We start from the raw sequence: 15575 nt of genomic DNA on the forward strand, positions 1-15575 counted from the left end.
ATCCATATGTGATGCCACTTTCAGGGAATTGTGTATCTGTATTCCCAGATCCCTCTGTTCTACCACACTCCTCAGTGCCCTCTCATTTACCATGTATATCCTTTCTTGGTTTGTCCTTCCAAAATGCAACACCTTACACTTGTCTCCATTAAATTCTATCTGCCATTTTCCAGCCAACTTTACAGGCTGGTCCAAATCCCTCTGCAAGCTTTGAAAACCTTCTTCTCTGTGTCCACAATACCTCTAATTTTAGTGTCATTTGCAAACTTGCTGATCCAATTTACCACATTAACATCCAGATCCTTGATATAAATGACAAACAACAATGGTCCAGTACCGATACCTGAGGCACATCACTAGTCACAGGCCTCCAGTCTGATAAGCAATCATCCACCACTACCCTTTGGCTTCTCCCACCAGGCATTGTCAAATCCAGTTCACTACTTCACCATGAATACCTAACATTTGAACTTTCCTGACTAACTTCCTTTTTAGGATCTTGTCAAAGCCCTGACTAAAGTCCATGTAGGCAACATGCACAGCCTTTCCTTTGTCAACTAACCTGGTAACCGCCTCAGAAAAATCTACAAGAATGGTTAAAATCAATCTACCAAGCACAAAGCCATGTTAGCTATCCCTAATCAGTCCCTGGCTATCCAAATAATTGTACGCCTAATCTCTTGGAACATCTTCGAATAATTTACCTATTACTGACGTCAGGCTCACTGGCCTATAATTTCCAGAGTTACTTTTGGAGCCTTTTTTAATCAATGGAACAACGTGAGCTATCGTCCAATCCTCCTGCACCTCACCCATGGCTAAGGACATTTTCAATATTTTTGTCAGAACCCCTGCAATTTCTACACTAGCCTCCCTCAAGGTCTGAGGGAATAAAAGGAGAGAAAGATTTTAGTTAGGGAGGTCATGTGATGGTGAGAGTCTAGGAGGCTGTAGATCCTAGGAGCTCCCACACCTAGACCATAAAACAGCAATAAAAATTTAAATCCAGGACAAAAGGGGATGACAGTCAGATGGCAGCACCTGACAGCTCCCCTCCCAGCTGCCCCTGCCCCCCCCCTCCCCACCGGCGCGGAACATCAGGGCAGGGGTAGCCAGCGTGGGCTGTCAGCATGGGGACGTCCCACTCGGGACGTCCCGCGCTGATAGCCTGCACCGGCTATCCCAACTCTGACAGCCAGCCATCCCAAATCTGACAGCCCGAAGGAACAGGAGCCGGTGTGCGCTCAGAGGTGCATCTGGTGCAGCTGACCCTTCAGGTGGCCAGCACTACATTTTTACCACTGCCACCTGAACGACAATTCAAAGGCCCGCTTCCTCTACTTCAGGCCCATTCTTAGCGGAAAATCCACCTGAAGAACCCTAATGTTACTGAATATGAATTCTTCAGTATTTCAAATAAGATCTGTTTTAAAATGTGTGTATGTATGGAACCTACTGTAATCTTACCAAATTCCTCCCAATATTTATCCATTACACAACATTGTGGGTGACTGGGCCTGTAAAGTACTATTCTTTATTCAAATTGGAGATCAGAACTACTGATTTCAGGAAACAAATATGAATTTTACTAATGACAGCTGTGGAATTTAAATTCAAGTTGTTACCAATATTTTGAATGAAACAGCAAACTACCATTCCCGTGACCTTTCAAGACAATTTATTTAATTATATAAATGACATGTTGTCATGCCAGCTGCCTACATGACTGCAAATCTAATACAAGATTGAGTTTTAATTCACTATCTGCAATGTTTGTGGGCAATAAGGAACAAACACAGGTGAAAGTAAGCAAACATGGCAGGGTGGTAAGAAAAGGCTGTGTTTGTGGTGCATCCTTCAAGAAAGTTATTTTCATTCCTGGTCAATGGAGGACTTGCTAATTATATTTACATCCAAAAGTATTTGATTTTCAAATAGCATTCAAACTGACTTATACATTGAAATCTACATTGAAATCTTTCTTTGCATTAAATATCTCGCTAAACACAATCCCAAAGGGAAGATATATTAATCCTTACAGTCTGTAATGTTATGGCAATACACTCATGACCAAGCATAGGATTCAACAGAGGGATTAATAGAAAGAAAAACAGGCTCAAACTTTGAAATGAAGAAAATAACAAAGACAGATCCCCTCTGACTATGCATGGATAGGTACTGCAGAGAATGCTGTGTTTCAGATGATAAAGTAATGCCAAGGGCCAGCTGCATTTATCAGTGAAATTTAGCGATCTTATGACACACTTCTCTTCCACACCATTAAATAGATTGATTATTTGTCATCTGCAGCATCTTGCTGTGTTTAAATTGGCTACCAGTTTACTGGATTTAAAAAGGACCTAATTTGAAATGATCATGGTGTGTGACATGCTTCAGAGAATGCAGTCATGAAAAGGTGTCCAAGTCCAAGTGCATTCCTCTGCAAACAAGGCAACAGAAATTTCAAAATAATTGTCAACAAATTCAACCACATACAAATGCTGGAAAGATTACAAAACTGGATCGAAGGATTAGAAAATTCAAAGGCATAGCCTTATAAAGAGTAAGTGCACACTATCTAATAGTTAGACTCTCACCAAAGATGTCAATATTCTGACCCTGCATAGTTTGCTATGGATTTGTCATCTTGGTAAATTGCATACATGGCTGAAATAAAGAGAACACAATTCTGGTTTGCAAATAGTAAACGTAATTGATCAAATCGATCAGTAAAAGAAAATATGGGCTGCAGGTATTTAACAGATAAACTCGGGAGATTATGTAGTGTCGAGAACAAGTGGAGAAACAATTACTAGGTTCATGGATTTCCTCAGATAATTAGATAGAATGGGTCAGGGTCAGGGCCAAATTAGTTATACTGTTTCCCTTCCCCTAACTACTTATTAATTTTTTGAGATCCAGGTTTTGCTGGCAACACAGCATTATTGCCCATTTTTGGATGATGGATGTGAGCAAATGCTGCTTGGAACTGCTAAAATAACTGCATGTGTAATTGAATGTTGCGTCATCCCAAATTTTGATCATACATTGGTAGGAATGGCACCAATGAAGCTGCTGAACTTGGTTGTGGATCGCTCACTTCTCTGTGGTGCTCGAATAATACTGGACAACAAATTATTTGAAAAGTCAAACACGAAAGTCTGCAGTCACCATGATTGAAGTAAAAACACAATGCTGGAGAAACTCAGCAGGTTAAACAGTGTACTGTACTTTATATAGCAAAGATAAATAGTAAAAAAAAACTTCCTGAGGAAAAAAATTGGGGATTATGCTAGACAACTTCCAGCTGAATACAAAGATAATTTCAGATGTTCAGTTGGAGAAACATTAAATCAACTTTGTGTTCAGTTGCATAATGATGGTCACATAATGCACGAGTTCATGCATTGAAGCTGATTTTTGTTTGTACTCAGCATCTGATGCCTTGCGTGTCAGTGACCAACAATATTTGGCCAGCATTGATGGATTCTAGTTGCCCTGGGATGGTCACCATGTCCTTTCACCATGTTCGTCACTGCACCAAGATCAGCAGGAAAAAAAGTCAAAGTGCAAATGGAGAAAATAAATTTTCAATGACATGTGGCACTTCATGCATGTTAAAAATATGACAGGAAATCGCAAAAATAAGTTATTTCTAAAGAACAGTGGGTGACAGTAAACCTTTTAAGGTGATTTTCATGATCAGCAGGCCAAAATCCATAAAATACACCCCACAGTGTTCTGGAAGCAAAATCTTCGGTGTACAGTGTAATTAACCTAAATCACAAACCACTTTCTTTCTGAAAGGTAGTCCAGCTTTTCAGTGTTTTCTCTTCAATTAGTGACTTGAAAGCATTTAGACTTCAGTTTGAACACTTTGATGGTGGTAATGATGCAAAATGAAAGTTTATTGTCATATACAAAGTTCAAAGCAGTAGGCAGGAGGGAGATTATGGCTGAATGATGTACTAACAGCTTTGCATTCAATGTCACAAAGACCAAGGAGCTGATCGTAGGTTTTAGGAAAGGAAAACCAGAGGTGAACGATCCAGTGATGACTGAGGGATCAGAGGTGGAGAGCGTGAGCAAATTTAAATTCCTGGGAGTCACCATCTTGGACGACCTTTTATGGGCTCATCATACGAATGCCATTGTGAAGAAAGCATGTCAGTGGCTCTACTTCCTCAGGAGTTTGCGGAGGTTCAGTATGACTTCAGAAACCTTGGCAAACTGTGCTGACTGTTATGGGAGCCTGGTATGGGAGCACCCATACCTGAGTGGAAAGCCCAAAGTGATATAGGCAAAACTCTCCCCACCATTGAGAACATCTACATGGAGAGTAGCAGCAATCAAGGAACCATCTCACCCGGCACACACTCTGTTCTCCTGCTACCATCAAGTTGGAGGTATAGGTACCACATCTCACGCAGATGTCTTCAATAGATGGAATATCAGTCCCCGTGATGGATTTAGTTTGGTTTGCCACTTTTGGCATCCTTCTTCACTCTGGTTTCCAAATCAGTCAGTACACTGCAGAGTATTCAACATGCCAAATCTCCTCAGTCTTCTTAAAATTTCTCAGAAGCATTGATGTGTCCTCTTCATGTATGCCACAATGTGCTGGCTCCAGGAGGGATCCTCTGATATGTGGACTCTGGGAACTTGAAGGTACTAACCCTTTCCACCTCCGTCATGTCAATGAATATCAGTACCTCACCTTCCCTTTAGGATGTCCATAATAAGCCCCATGACTGACATTGAGATAATTAATTTTGCCACAAAAAGAAGTAAATTGCTTTCCTATAGCACTTTACATACAGAGAAACAAAAAAGCTCATGTCACATTTCTGAAATGAAGTCATTGTTGTGATGCAAAAAAATATGAAAGTCGATTTACATTCTGCAATCTCTCAGAAACCGCAATAATAATTTGATCATTTATTTCAAAGCAACATTGGCCAAGACTTAAATGGACACATCAAATTATTGAGGAAATTAAGAGAACTGAGAATGATCCAATAAATAAAAAGGAAAGATTGAAGAATTTCAGACTACAGAGCAAAAAGAAAAGTGCCATGAAGAATAAGTCTGTGATTCCTATTTTCATATTAATTATTGTTTGCAGGGTCAAACCAATCTCAGAAGTTGTTAAACAGCCTGATTTCTAACGTTCTTTTTGAATTTACCCTAGTATTGTAATAATGTGGGCAAATAGGATTGGTGTGGATGGACAAAAATGGTTAGTGTGGATTTGGTGGGTCAGAGGGCTCATTTCTGTGCTGTACATTTATAATTTTATGAAGTTTTCTCCTTTCCTACAAAAAGGAATCTGCTGGAGGAAAGGTTTCAACCTGAAAGGTTGACCATTCTTTTTATCCCTCCTGATACAGCTTGACCCACTGAGTTCCTTCAGCAGATTGCTTTTCACCCCAGATTCCAGGATCTGCCGTCTCTTGTGTTTCTCGTTTCCAATTTCCTACTCTTCACTGCGACCTATGCCTTAATCAAAACCATATTATAAATATCCTATAAAGAGGTACTGGATAACATCATCTCTACAGCAGCTTAGTGAAGAAAATTCTTCCCCCCCCGCCCCCAAAAGCAAAAACAGAGCTAATCTCTTCACACTAGTGTATTAAATGTATATTATATTAGTGTATAAACAGAGTGGAGAGAGTGCAGGGAAGGTTTACAAGAATGTTACCTGGGTTTAAGCATCTAGAGTATAGGGAGAGATTGGACAGATTAGGTCTTTATTCTTTGGAGCGTAGAAGGTTGAGAGGGGATTTGATAGAAGTATTTAAGATTATGAAAGGGATAGACAGAGTGGATGTGGATAGACTATTTCCGTTAAGAGGAGGAAAGATTAAAACAAGAGGACATGAGTTAAGGGTTAAGGGGCAGAGGTTTAGAGGTAACATGAGGGGGAACTTCTTTACTCAGAGAGGGGTAGCCATGTGGAATGAGCTTCCGGGAGAAATAGTGGCGGTGGAGTTAATTGTATTATTTAAGAAAAGGTTGGACAGGTCTATGGATGAGAAGAAGATGGAGGGTTATGGGCATTGTGCAGGGAGGTGGGACTAGAAAAGGGTGTTTGGTTCGGTGCGGACTAGAAGGGCCTAATGGCCTGTTTCCGTGCTGTAATTGTTATGTTATTATGTATGTTAAATTATTCCCGCACACCACACAACTCTCATTACCGTTCCATTCATTTGCTTCCCAAATGAGAAACGCAATCACAGAGTCTGAAGTTTCTTGGACAAGTGTCCAAAAGCATTAAAAATACATCCAATCTATTTTTCAAGCAAACTAGAATTATGGCACGGAACTATATTTATTGGGAAATTTGATTTTTATACTGTGGGTGTGTGGAACGCTATTAGCATTTAAGGAGAAGTTGGACGTGTATACGGACAGGAAGGGAATGGAGGGTTACGAGTTGAGTGTAGGTCAGTGGGGGGAGGTGGGAGAAAGTGTTTGGCGTGGACTAGAAGGGCCAAGTTGGCCTGTTTCTACACTGTCATTATTACATGGTTACATAACAGAATCTTTTAATGTGAGAATTAAATGATTACACAGTCATTTTAAAATTGCTGTGACTTTCAAAGCACCTCGGTACACTGTTTTACAGCACGTTCACCTCACAAGATATTATAAAACCTTAGATATAAACCATTGCAGTAATAAAAATATAAAGAGCAAGGCGCCATGATATTTTCTTATCAGAATATTCATGACATCAGGAAAGAGATAACACAGGACAACATCATAACTTATTTTACAGATGTTGCCTCCCCCCCACCAACCACCACCACATGTGTCAAGGTCCACCAGAAACTGATCTCCCCAAATGACATTTGATTCTAGGTGAGAAAATAATCTTTCACAACTTGTACTGCGAGCTGTTTTGATAACAGATGTTTAAAATACCACGTATTTTGCTGTTTTGGACTCTGGACAACCCAATCCTTACTTTTTAAACAAGTATGCAACAACAACAACAAACCCCTGATAGGGACATGACAAATGCTGCTTCAAATTCCTTCCAGGATACGAAGTTCAGAGACAAATGAAAGCCCAAATGGGAAGTTAAAAACCCCCTTCCCAGCCCCAGAAATAAGCAGATCCAATCAGGGATGACACTTACCACCCTCTCAGCTTCCTCTGTGGTTCCTGGAAAGAGCCTCATCCATTGAAAGGCTAAAGGAATTGTTTTCAACAAAGAGGCAGAGCTTTCGGTCACAGACTCGTCTTGGAACAAAAACATCCGAAAGTTTTGTCAAATCTCCAATCGAGGAGTGAGCAGGACCGTCTTTGTCTGCCCCACACCCGCCATGATCAACAACACCAAACTCCCACAGCAAAGGCGGGCGGGCGGGCGGGCGGGGGGGCCTCCCAACACAGGGGCGACCCCGGCGCTCCCGCGCGGGCCGCCGGGACTTGTAGTTGATGACCCCGGGCGACCCGCCGCCTGCCTCGCGCACATCGGGTCAGCGCGGGACTCCAGCCCCCGCCGTGCATTGCGTCGGCCGGCGCCTGCGTCGCCTGGCCGGGATCGGCGGCTCATTTCCTTTTGAACTTTGACTTCGTGGAGCTTCTCCTGGAAACTGCCTCTGGCGCGTGAAGGAGGGGGGCGGAGTGAGGGGGGGGGGGGGGAGGAGAAAAAGGATGAAGCTGGTGAGAAACTTTTTATTTTGTCCTAAATCTTCAAAGTAAGTGGGGATGGAAGAAAGGAAAGGGTTTGATGAACTGCAAGAGTTGCGACCGAGGGCGGATGTAGAAAGCCTCCAACCCTTGTGAGAGGAGTTGCATGTCATTGTATTTTACCAGAGAAGATTCTGTCATCAGATTAACCCATGAAACTGTACCTAGACCAACATTTCAGTGGAGAACTGAGGGAATGGGAGCCACTCTTTGGAAGAGGAAGGGGGGAGGGGGCTGGGGGGAGGGGGCTGGGGAGAGGGGGGGATGGGGAGAGGGGGGGAAGGGAGAGGGCGGATGGGGAGAGGGGGGAAAGGGAGAGGGCGGATGGGGAGAGGGGGGCAGGGGGAGGGGGCAGGGGGCAGGGGGCAGGGGGAGGGGGGGCAGGGGGCGGGGGGGCAGGGGGCGGGGGGGAGGGGGCGGGGGGGAGGGGGCGGGGGGGAGGGGGCGGGGGGGAGGGGGCGGGGGGGAGGGGGCGGGGGGGAGGGGGCGGGGGGGAGGGGGCGGGGGGGAGGGGGCGGGGGGGAGGGGGCGGGGGGGAGGGGGCGGGGGGGAGGGGGCGGGGGGGAGGGGGCGGGGGGGAGGGGGCGGGGGGGAGGGGGCGGGGGGGAGGGGGCGGGGGGGAGGGGGCGGGGGGGGATGGGGAGAGAGGGGATGGGGAGAGAGGGGATGGGGAGAGGGGGGGAAGGGAGAGGGGGATGGGGAAAGGGGGGGGGGGGGTTAAACCCAAGGTGGATTTGAAAAAAAGCAGGGAAGACAGATACATAATTCCCTGAAAGTGATGTCACAGGTGGATAGGGTTCGAAAGAGAGCTTTTGACATCTTGGGCTTCATCAATCAAAAGTATTGATAATAGGAGTTGGGATGTTATGGAAAATTTATGAGGCCAAATTTGGAGTTTTGTGTGCAGTTTTGGTCACCAAACTCCAGGAAGGATATCAATAAGATAGAGAAGATTTACCAGGAACTCAGGAACTGAGTTACAGGGAAAGGTTCAACACGTGAGGAATGAGGAAGAATGAGGTATTTAAAATTATGAGGGAGAGAACTAAATGTAGATAAGTCTTTTTTTTCCCCCATTGAGATACAGGCCGGAGGACGTGGGATAAGAATAAAATGGGAGCATTGGGGGAACTTCTTCACAACAGAGAGTGGTGGGAGTGTGGAATGAGCTGCCAGCTGAAGTCGTGAATGTGGGCACAATTTTAACATTTCAGTAAAAATTGGGCAAATACATGGATAGGAGGGATATGGAGGGCTTTGCACTAGGTGCAGGTCAGTGGGACTAGGCAGAATAATAGTTTGGCACAGACTGGAATGGCCGAAGGACCGGTTTCTTGTTCTGTATTATTCTGTGGTTCTCTGGGACTGAAGCAATAGTTATCCATCAACTCAGGTTGAAGCTGAGGGACACACTCACAATGAGTGAAGTAAGAAACTTCAGACTCTGATTGTAGTTCATACACTAAAGTGCTAAGAGAAACTCAGTAGGTCCTGCAACATCCACCAATGTTTCAGAAGGGCTCAGACCTAAAACGGTGATTATATAACTTTGCCTCCTGTGGCTGCTGCAGGACCTACTGAGCTTCTCCAGCACATTAGTCTATTAAAGATTGAAGCTTGGTGCAGCGAACACCAAGGCCTTGTGAAGAAGGATCATATCTTGGGGTCCTTCTTCCATTGAGGCCACATTCTTGGGAAATGTATAGTATAGATAAAAGATTAGCTCGCCTTCAATGTCACAATCTGAATGTATCAATCATTGATATGAATATTGTTTAAAAAGTTGTTTTTTTTTGTATATATCTTTTATTGTGAATTTATTTTATTTTTGAAGTTAAAAAATACTCTATATACTCATATAAGAGTCAATCTGATGTGACAGTGAATTGCCTATTTTTGGCCAAAAAATATGGAATTTTCCATATATCTCATGTAAACATAAACCCCCTAATTTTGGCCAAAACATCTGAAATTTTCTTCACTATAATTACTGTATGCCCGAATGGGTACTTAATACTGTAACTACCGTAAAATTACGAAAGCCTGAACACAGCACTTTGACTGCTTGCCATTCGTAGATGTAAATGGTCATGGGTAGGAGCACAGCGAGGCTGAAATTCATCAACATTATATTACCCGATAGCTCAGTGGCCTTGTAAACCAGGGATCGCGAGTTTGTTTCTCACTGAGGCCTCATTTCTGTGAGGGACTCCTGCAAAGTGGTGACTCTGTCTTCCTTATGGTAGACAGAGTTAAAGAATTTTATGTATGTTACATTCTAGATGTAGTATTGCGTGTCAGTAATGGAACCTTTACCCTATTACTGAGTCAGAACTGGGTATATCACACCATCATTCCATATGTACGTTAAGTAAGGCTGATATGCATTTACAGTACAGGTTGAATCTCTTTAATTCGGTGTGACAGATTATAGATATGTTTTTAGGAGATTTGGGGAAGCTTTTTTTTCGTGTAGGTCACATAGAAACACTTCAAAACAGAACTCATTTAAAATACTGGAACTCTACTCATGCAAGACAGGGCAGCTCCAAGAGCCTTTGCAAAAGCTTTGGAGAGTGCACAAGAGACGAGATTAATGGATTGTTGTTTTGAAAAACAACAGATGAAAGAACTCAGAGGAGTAGCTTCGGAACTGCAGGCTATCTGGGAGTGCTTCTTGCTGTTCTAAGAGAGCGATCAGTTCCGCAGATTTACAGTCAGCAGCAACAGCTGGGACTGGAACAGGACAAGCTGGAAAGCTTGTGGAAAAACCCCATTTGGAAGACGGGTTATGAGTGCTTAGTTCAGCCTGGTCAAAGCCCTTGTGGTTCATACAAGCAGAGAGGACTGGCTGCCTAATGTTTCACTTGAAATAAGGGAATCAAAAAGGAACTCTGTGGTGACTTGAAAGAAAGAGGTTATCATTTGAAAAACCCTGATGGGGGAAGTTCTTTGGCGAGACATTGAAGTGGCTGATCTGAAGGAATCAGTTGTGGGTGTCCAGCAAACAACAAATCTCTCTCTGAAAACCGACAAGAACCTTCCTGAGCGGTAACTTACCTTTCAAGGACCAAAGCCTGGTGAACTTCATAAATGTTAAATTCTGTGCACCGTGTAAGAATGACCTGCACCCAGTGAACTTGGAGGATGAGAAGTGAGATTGGACTGTGAATCAAAAAACTTTTCCAAACTTGCACACACATTACATACACGTGCACTTAGGAGTTAAGTTCGGTTAGTTAAGTTAGTAGTGGTAAGTTAAAGTGTGATTCTGTCCTCATGTTTAAAGATAATTAAAAGCAACTTTTGATTAAGTCACCATTTGTCTTGGTGAATATCTATTGCTGTTGGGTTTTTGAATCCTCTGGGCTCGTAACATCCAGCAACATCGTAACTTGCCAGAAAATGCTGGAAAACAGAAATTGGCCCATCAGGGAACCTCCTATGTTTACATGTCAAACGGAGCATAGAAGGTTGAGAGGAGACTTGATAAAAGTCTACAAGATTATGAGAGTGGGCAGCCAGCACCCATTTCCCAGGGCAGGATCAGCAAACAACAGGGGATGTGTACAAAGTGAAGGGAGAGAAGTTTAGGAGAGACATCAAGGGTAAGTTTTTTTTACATAGTTGTGGGTGCCTATGGTAATGGAGGCTGAAACATTGGGGGCATTTAAGAGACTCTTAGACACATGGATGAAAGAAAAATGCAATGTTATGGGGTAGGGAGGGTTTAGAACATTTTTTTAGGAAGGAATATATGAGTCGGCACAACATTGAGGGCCGAAGGGCCTGTACTTTGCTGTATAGAACAAACCTATGCTGCGTAGAATAAAGCTTAGAACGGGAAGTAATACTGTGGGGTGACATGGTTAGCATAGCGGTTTGCTCAGTGACTTTTCAGTGATCAGGATGTTAGAACAAACTCCTTAAAGACAGCACGGGACTCGAACCCCGGACCCGATCGCTGGCGCTGTAAAGGTTGAATCTGTCGCCGTTAGTACAAACTCCTTGCAGTGCAGGACTTGAACCCCGGTCCCGATCACTGGCGCTGTAAAGGTTGAATCTGCCACCATTGGTACAAACTCCTTACAGACAGTGCAAGACTTGAACCCCAGTCCCGATCACAGCAAATTCAACCTTTACAGCACCAGCGATCGGGACCGGGGTTCAAGTCCCGTGCTGTCTGTAAGGAGTTTGTACCAACCGTGGCAGATTCAAAACGTGCCGGATAACAGGAGTTGCTGGACCACAGGGAGCCTGATAATAGAGGTTCAACTTGTACTGCTTCATTATCTTAAAATAATGGTAAATTAACACAGTGCTTGGTCTGCCTGCAATTTTCAGATGTAAATACATCGATGGATGGCAGCTTCACCTTAGTAAGTTTCAGACCCTCAGAAGTAGTATCCATGTAACATTTAAAAAATAGTCTAGAAAATTTTACTTTTATACTAATATATATGGTACTTATCTCTTGTTCAACATCTTCTAAATTCAAAAAATGTAGTCATAAGAATCTGGGACAAAAAAGGAACTCTGTGGGTCAGGCTGCAACTGTGGAGGCAAAGTGATGGTCAAGGTTGAGATGCTGCATCAGAACTGATATAAAGGGGAGATAGCCAGTATCAGGAGGAGAGAGAAAGGGGTGAGACGGGAACCAACATGTGACAGAAGGACTGAGGAGTGAATGATGAGAAGATAGCACCAGGAAGGGCAGGATGAGTTGGGTGATGGAGGCAGGTGGGTGATAGCTGATGGAACCAGGTTGGGGGACGTGTGTGATGTGGGTATACCAAGGATTCCAGTGATGCAATCTTATTAGGAAGGTGATAATGGAAACTATTAGGGGAGGTGAAGGTCAGATTGGGGGGGGAGGGGTGTAGGGGGAAGAGATCACGTTGATGAAATGCATGGGCAATACATGGATGGAAGCAAGTTCAATTTTTTAATCATCTGACACAAAAAAACAGCGTTTCTCTGGACCACAGTCAACATACCACACAGCACATGATATTCACAGGCATAAAGATATAATTTTTAATAAATATAGTTTAAAATAAATGTAGTGGGCAGCACAGTTGGCTCAATGCCTTTACAGCGCCAGTGATCAGGATCTGGGTTCGAATCCTAATCTGACTGTAAGGAGTTTGTACATTCTCCTCGTGTCCATGTGGGTTTTCCCCAGGGGCTCCGGTTCCCTCCCACCATTCGAAACGTACTGGGGGTGCAGGTTAATTAGGTGTATATTGAGCAGCATGGACTCATGGGCCAAAATGGCCTATGCTGTATGTCTAAATTTATTAATATTTGGGGATGATTTATTTGGTTACAGGACATGATACATCTCTCATTGCCTGCAGGAAGAAGCTATTTCCCAGCCTGCTTAGTCCTGATTTTGATGCTCCTGCACCTCCTCCTTGATGGTCATGGATTAAAGATAGCGACTGGGGGTGGGGGGAGGACGGGGACGCGAAAGGGGAATCAAGTGGAAGGGCCAGAGGTGGATTGGAAGGAGAGGGAAGAACGCAGGAAGTAAGGGTTACCAGAAGTTTGAAAATTCATTATTTATATTATTGAGTTGCATAACATCAAATAGACTGTGGTGTTGTTCCTGGCATTTGTGTAGGGCCTCACCCTGCCAGTATTGAGCTCTTACTCTTAAGATATGGGTGGATGTACACATACTATGATTGAACAATTCTCCAGTTTATCTATCAAAGAGCGATTCTTGCTGTGGATCCTATGTAAAAAATTTTACATGACAACGTAAAAATTATGCCTTCCAGTAAAATAATCAACCAATTACTTTCCTGCTACACAAATCTCATTGACATATATGCAAGGAGCCATTCTGCATTGAGTGTTCATATTTTTAAGGAATAAAACACTTCTTTGGTTTCTCTCTCAGTACTGCTTATCTGGACATCCAACTTTACCATGCAACATCCTGAAGTTCAAGTCCACTACCATCATGCTGGATTGTGGGTTGGACATGACATCAGCCCTCCACTTCCTGCCTTTGCCTCTTGTCCACAGGTATGTGTGCATAGGACTTGTTTCACTTGGTTTCTTATAACACTGCACAGCAATTTTTTTCAAAAGGTTTGCTTTTTAAAAAAAATTGGGGATTATTGAATAACTTCAAGATAAATACAAAGATAATTTCAGATTTGCTGTATCATGTAGGAAATTGGAGAAACATGTTTAATTGAATTTCATATGTTCATTCACATAATAATGTTGACACATTGCATGAGTTCAACGGACCTAAAAATGTTTTGCCGCTGATTTTTGTTTGTACTCAGCATCTGATGCCTCTCATGTCAGTGTCCAACAATAGTTAGCCAACATTGAAGAATTCCAGTTGCCCTGGTACTGCTTTTCCATGGTCGCAATGCCCTGGTGAAATCTTTCATCATGTTCATCACTGACTGCACCAAGTTCAGCAGGGAAGACGTCCAAGTGCGAATGCAGAAAATTAATTTTCTATGACATATTGCACTTCATGGTTTTGTCTGCTTGAAGTAGACTTTAAAAAAAAAGGACTGGAAATCACAAAAAATTGGTTTTATCAAAAAAAGGAACATGATAGGAAATTTTACAGTGATTTTTGTGATCAGAAACCCAAAATCCATAAAATACACACAAAAGTGTTCAGGAAGCAAAATCTTTGTTGCCAGTGTAATTACAGGGGGACACTCAGACCACCAAATAAAGACATTCCACTGTGTAAAATTGTATTGTACAGATTAAGAATAATATAGATTTGAGCATCTGCCAAATTACTTGAGTTAAACAGATGAAGGTGAACAATTGATGTACTAGGGGCCAACAGCTCTGACCAAATAGAAATAGCTTGTGTGCTCACCACTGATTGTGGTCATGGATTAGTTAACCCACATAACATAGGAAAGCCCATACCACCCAGTACAACATATTGACCTGCTCTTGCCTGAAGTTGTTGATCGTGTGAAGTTTCATGTGTATTCAAAGATTCTCTGATTTCCGATATTTTTGAGAGTTAAAGCTTCCTTCATTGATTACCTGGAAAGTAGGCACTATTGAGGAAATTCGTTGGAAAATATGGAAGTGGTGAAAACGTTTGTGTGCATTGAACAGTACAAGGAATACAACAACACTTGTGGCATCATGAAGAAATCATGTCAGTGGCTCTACTTCCACAGGAGGGTTTGGTATGACATTGGAAACTCTGGGCAAACTTATGCAGTGGAAACATCATGAGTACGGCGACACCAATACACCTGAGTGTAAAGCCCTGCAAAAGGAGGTGGAAACAGCCCAGGACATCACAGGCAAAAACCTCCCCACCATCGACAAGATCTTCAGTGAACGCTGCCTTTGGGGAGCACCAGCGATCATCAAGGATGCACATCACCCAGCACACACACTTTTCTCACTGCTACCACCAGGAAAGAGGTGGAGGTGCCACAAGACTCGCACCACCAGGTGCAGGAACAGCTGCTACCCCTCCATCATCAGACTCCTCAACAACAAATGCAAACAGGGGACCCATTTAAGGACTCCTACTTTTGTACTGAATTGCACAGTCAGTTTGTTTACATTTCCTGTTTTTTGTTGCACTACCATTAAGTGGTAATCCTGCCTGGCCCATAGAAAAATTAATCTCAGGGTTGCATGTAGTCGGACAATAAATCTGAAATCTGAAGAAGCAGACCAATGCTAGCAGGAGCAAGGTGGACCAGTACAAAAAGGAAGGTGGACATTTTAAGTCGATCAGGAACAAACGGATGTTTAGGCAAGAGTGTGTCCCTGTAATATAGACAAGTTCCGAAATGAATAGTTCTCATCTATATTCATCAAGGAGAAGGACAATGAAGACAGAGATCAGG

General features: G+C 43.1%; 2 protein-coding genes across 10 annotated transcripts in view; one reads left to right on the forward strand and one right to left on the reverse strand.

Annotated features, from left to right (window-relative positions):
- LOC138760334 (homeobox-containing protein 1-like) overlaps nucleotides 1-7439 on the reverse strand; it is a 127245-nt gene extending 119806 nt beyond the window's left edge. For 5 of the 8 annotated variants that reach the window (XM_069930778.1, XM_069930775.1, XM_069930780.1 and 2 more), the window contains exon 1: nucleotides 7148-7439. The gene's annotated coding sequence lies outside the window, so the exon portion shown is untranslated. The remainder of the gene's footprint in view (nucleotides 1-7147) is intronic. The other 3 variants (XM_069930781.1, XM_069930779.1, XM_069930783.1) reach the window with 2 other exon arrangements.
- A 151-nt stretch (nucleotides 7440-7590) lies between these two features.
- Nucleotides 7591-15575, forward strand: part of ints9 (integrator complex subunit 9) — a 98011-nt gene continuing 90026 nt past the window's right edge. Inside the window, exons 1-2 of one of the 2 annotated variants that reach the window (XM_069930785.1) lie at nucleotides 7591-7677; nucleotides 13613-13740. In XM_069930785.1, coding sequence (XP_069786886.1) covers nucleotides 7669-7677; nucleotides 13613-13740 — 137 coding nt within the window. In that variant the 5' untranslated portion in view covers nucleotides 7591-7668. Of the gene's footprint in view, nucleotides 7678-7776; nucleotides 7797-13612; nucleotides 13741-15575 lie in introns of those variants that run through there. The other variant, XM_069930786.1, reaches the window with a different exon arrangement.

Source organism: Narcine bancroftii, chromosome 4 (assembly GCF_036971445.1).
Source record: "Narcine bancroftii isolate sNarBan1 chromosome 4, sNarBan1.hap1, whole genome shotgun sequence".
Lineage (NCBI taxonomy): Eukaryota > Metazoa > Chordata > Chondrichthyes > Torpediniformes > Narcinidae > Narcine > Narcine bancroftii.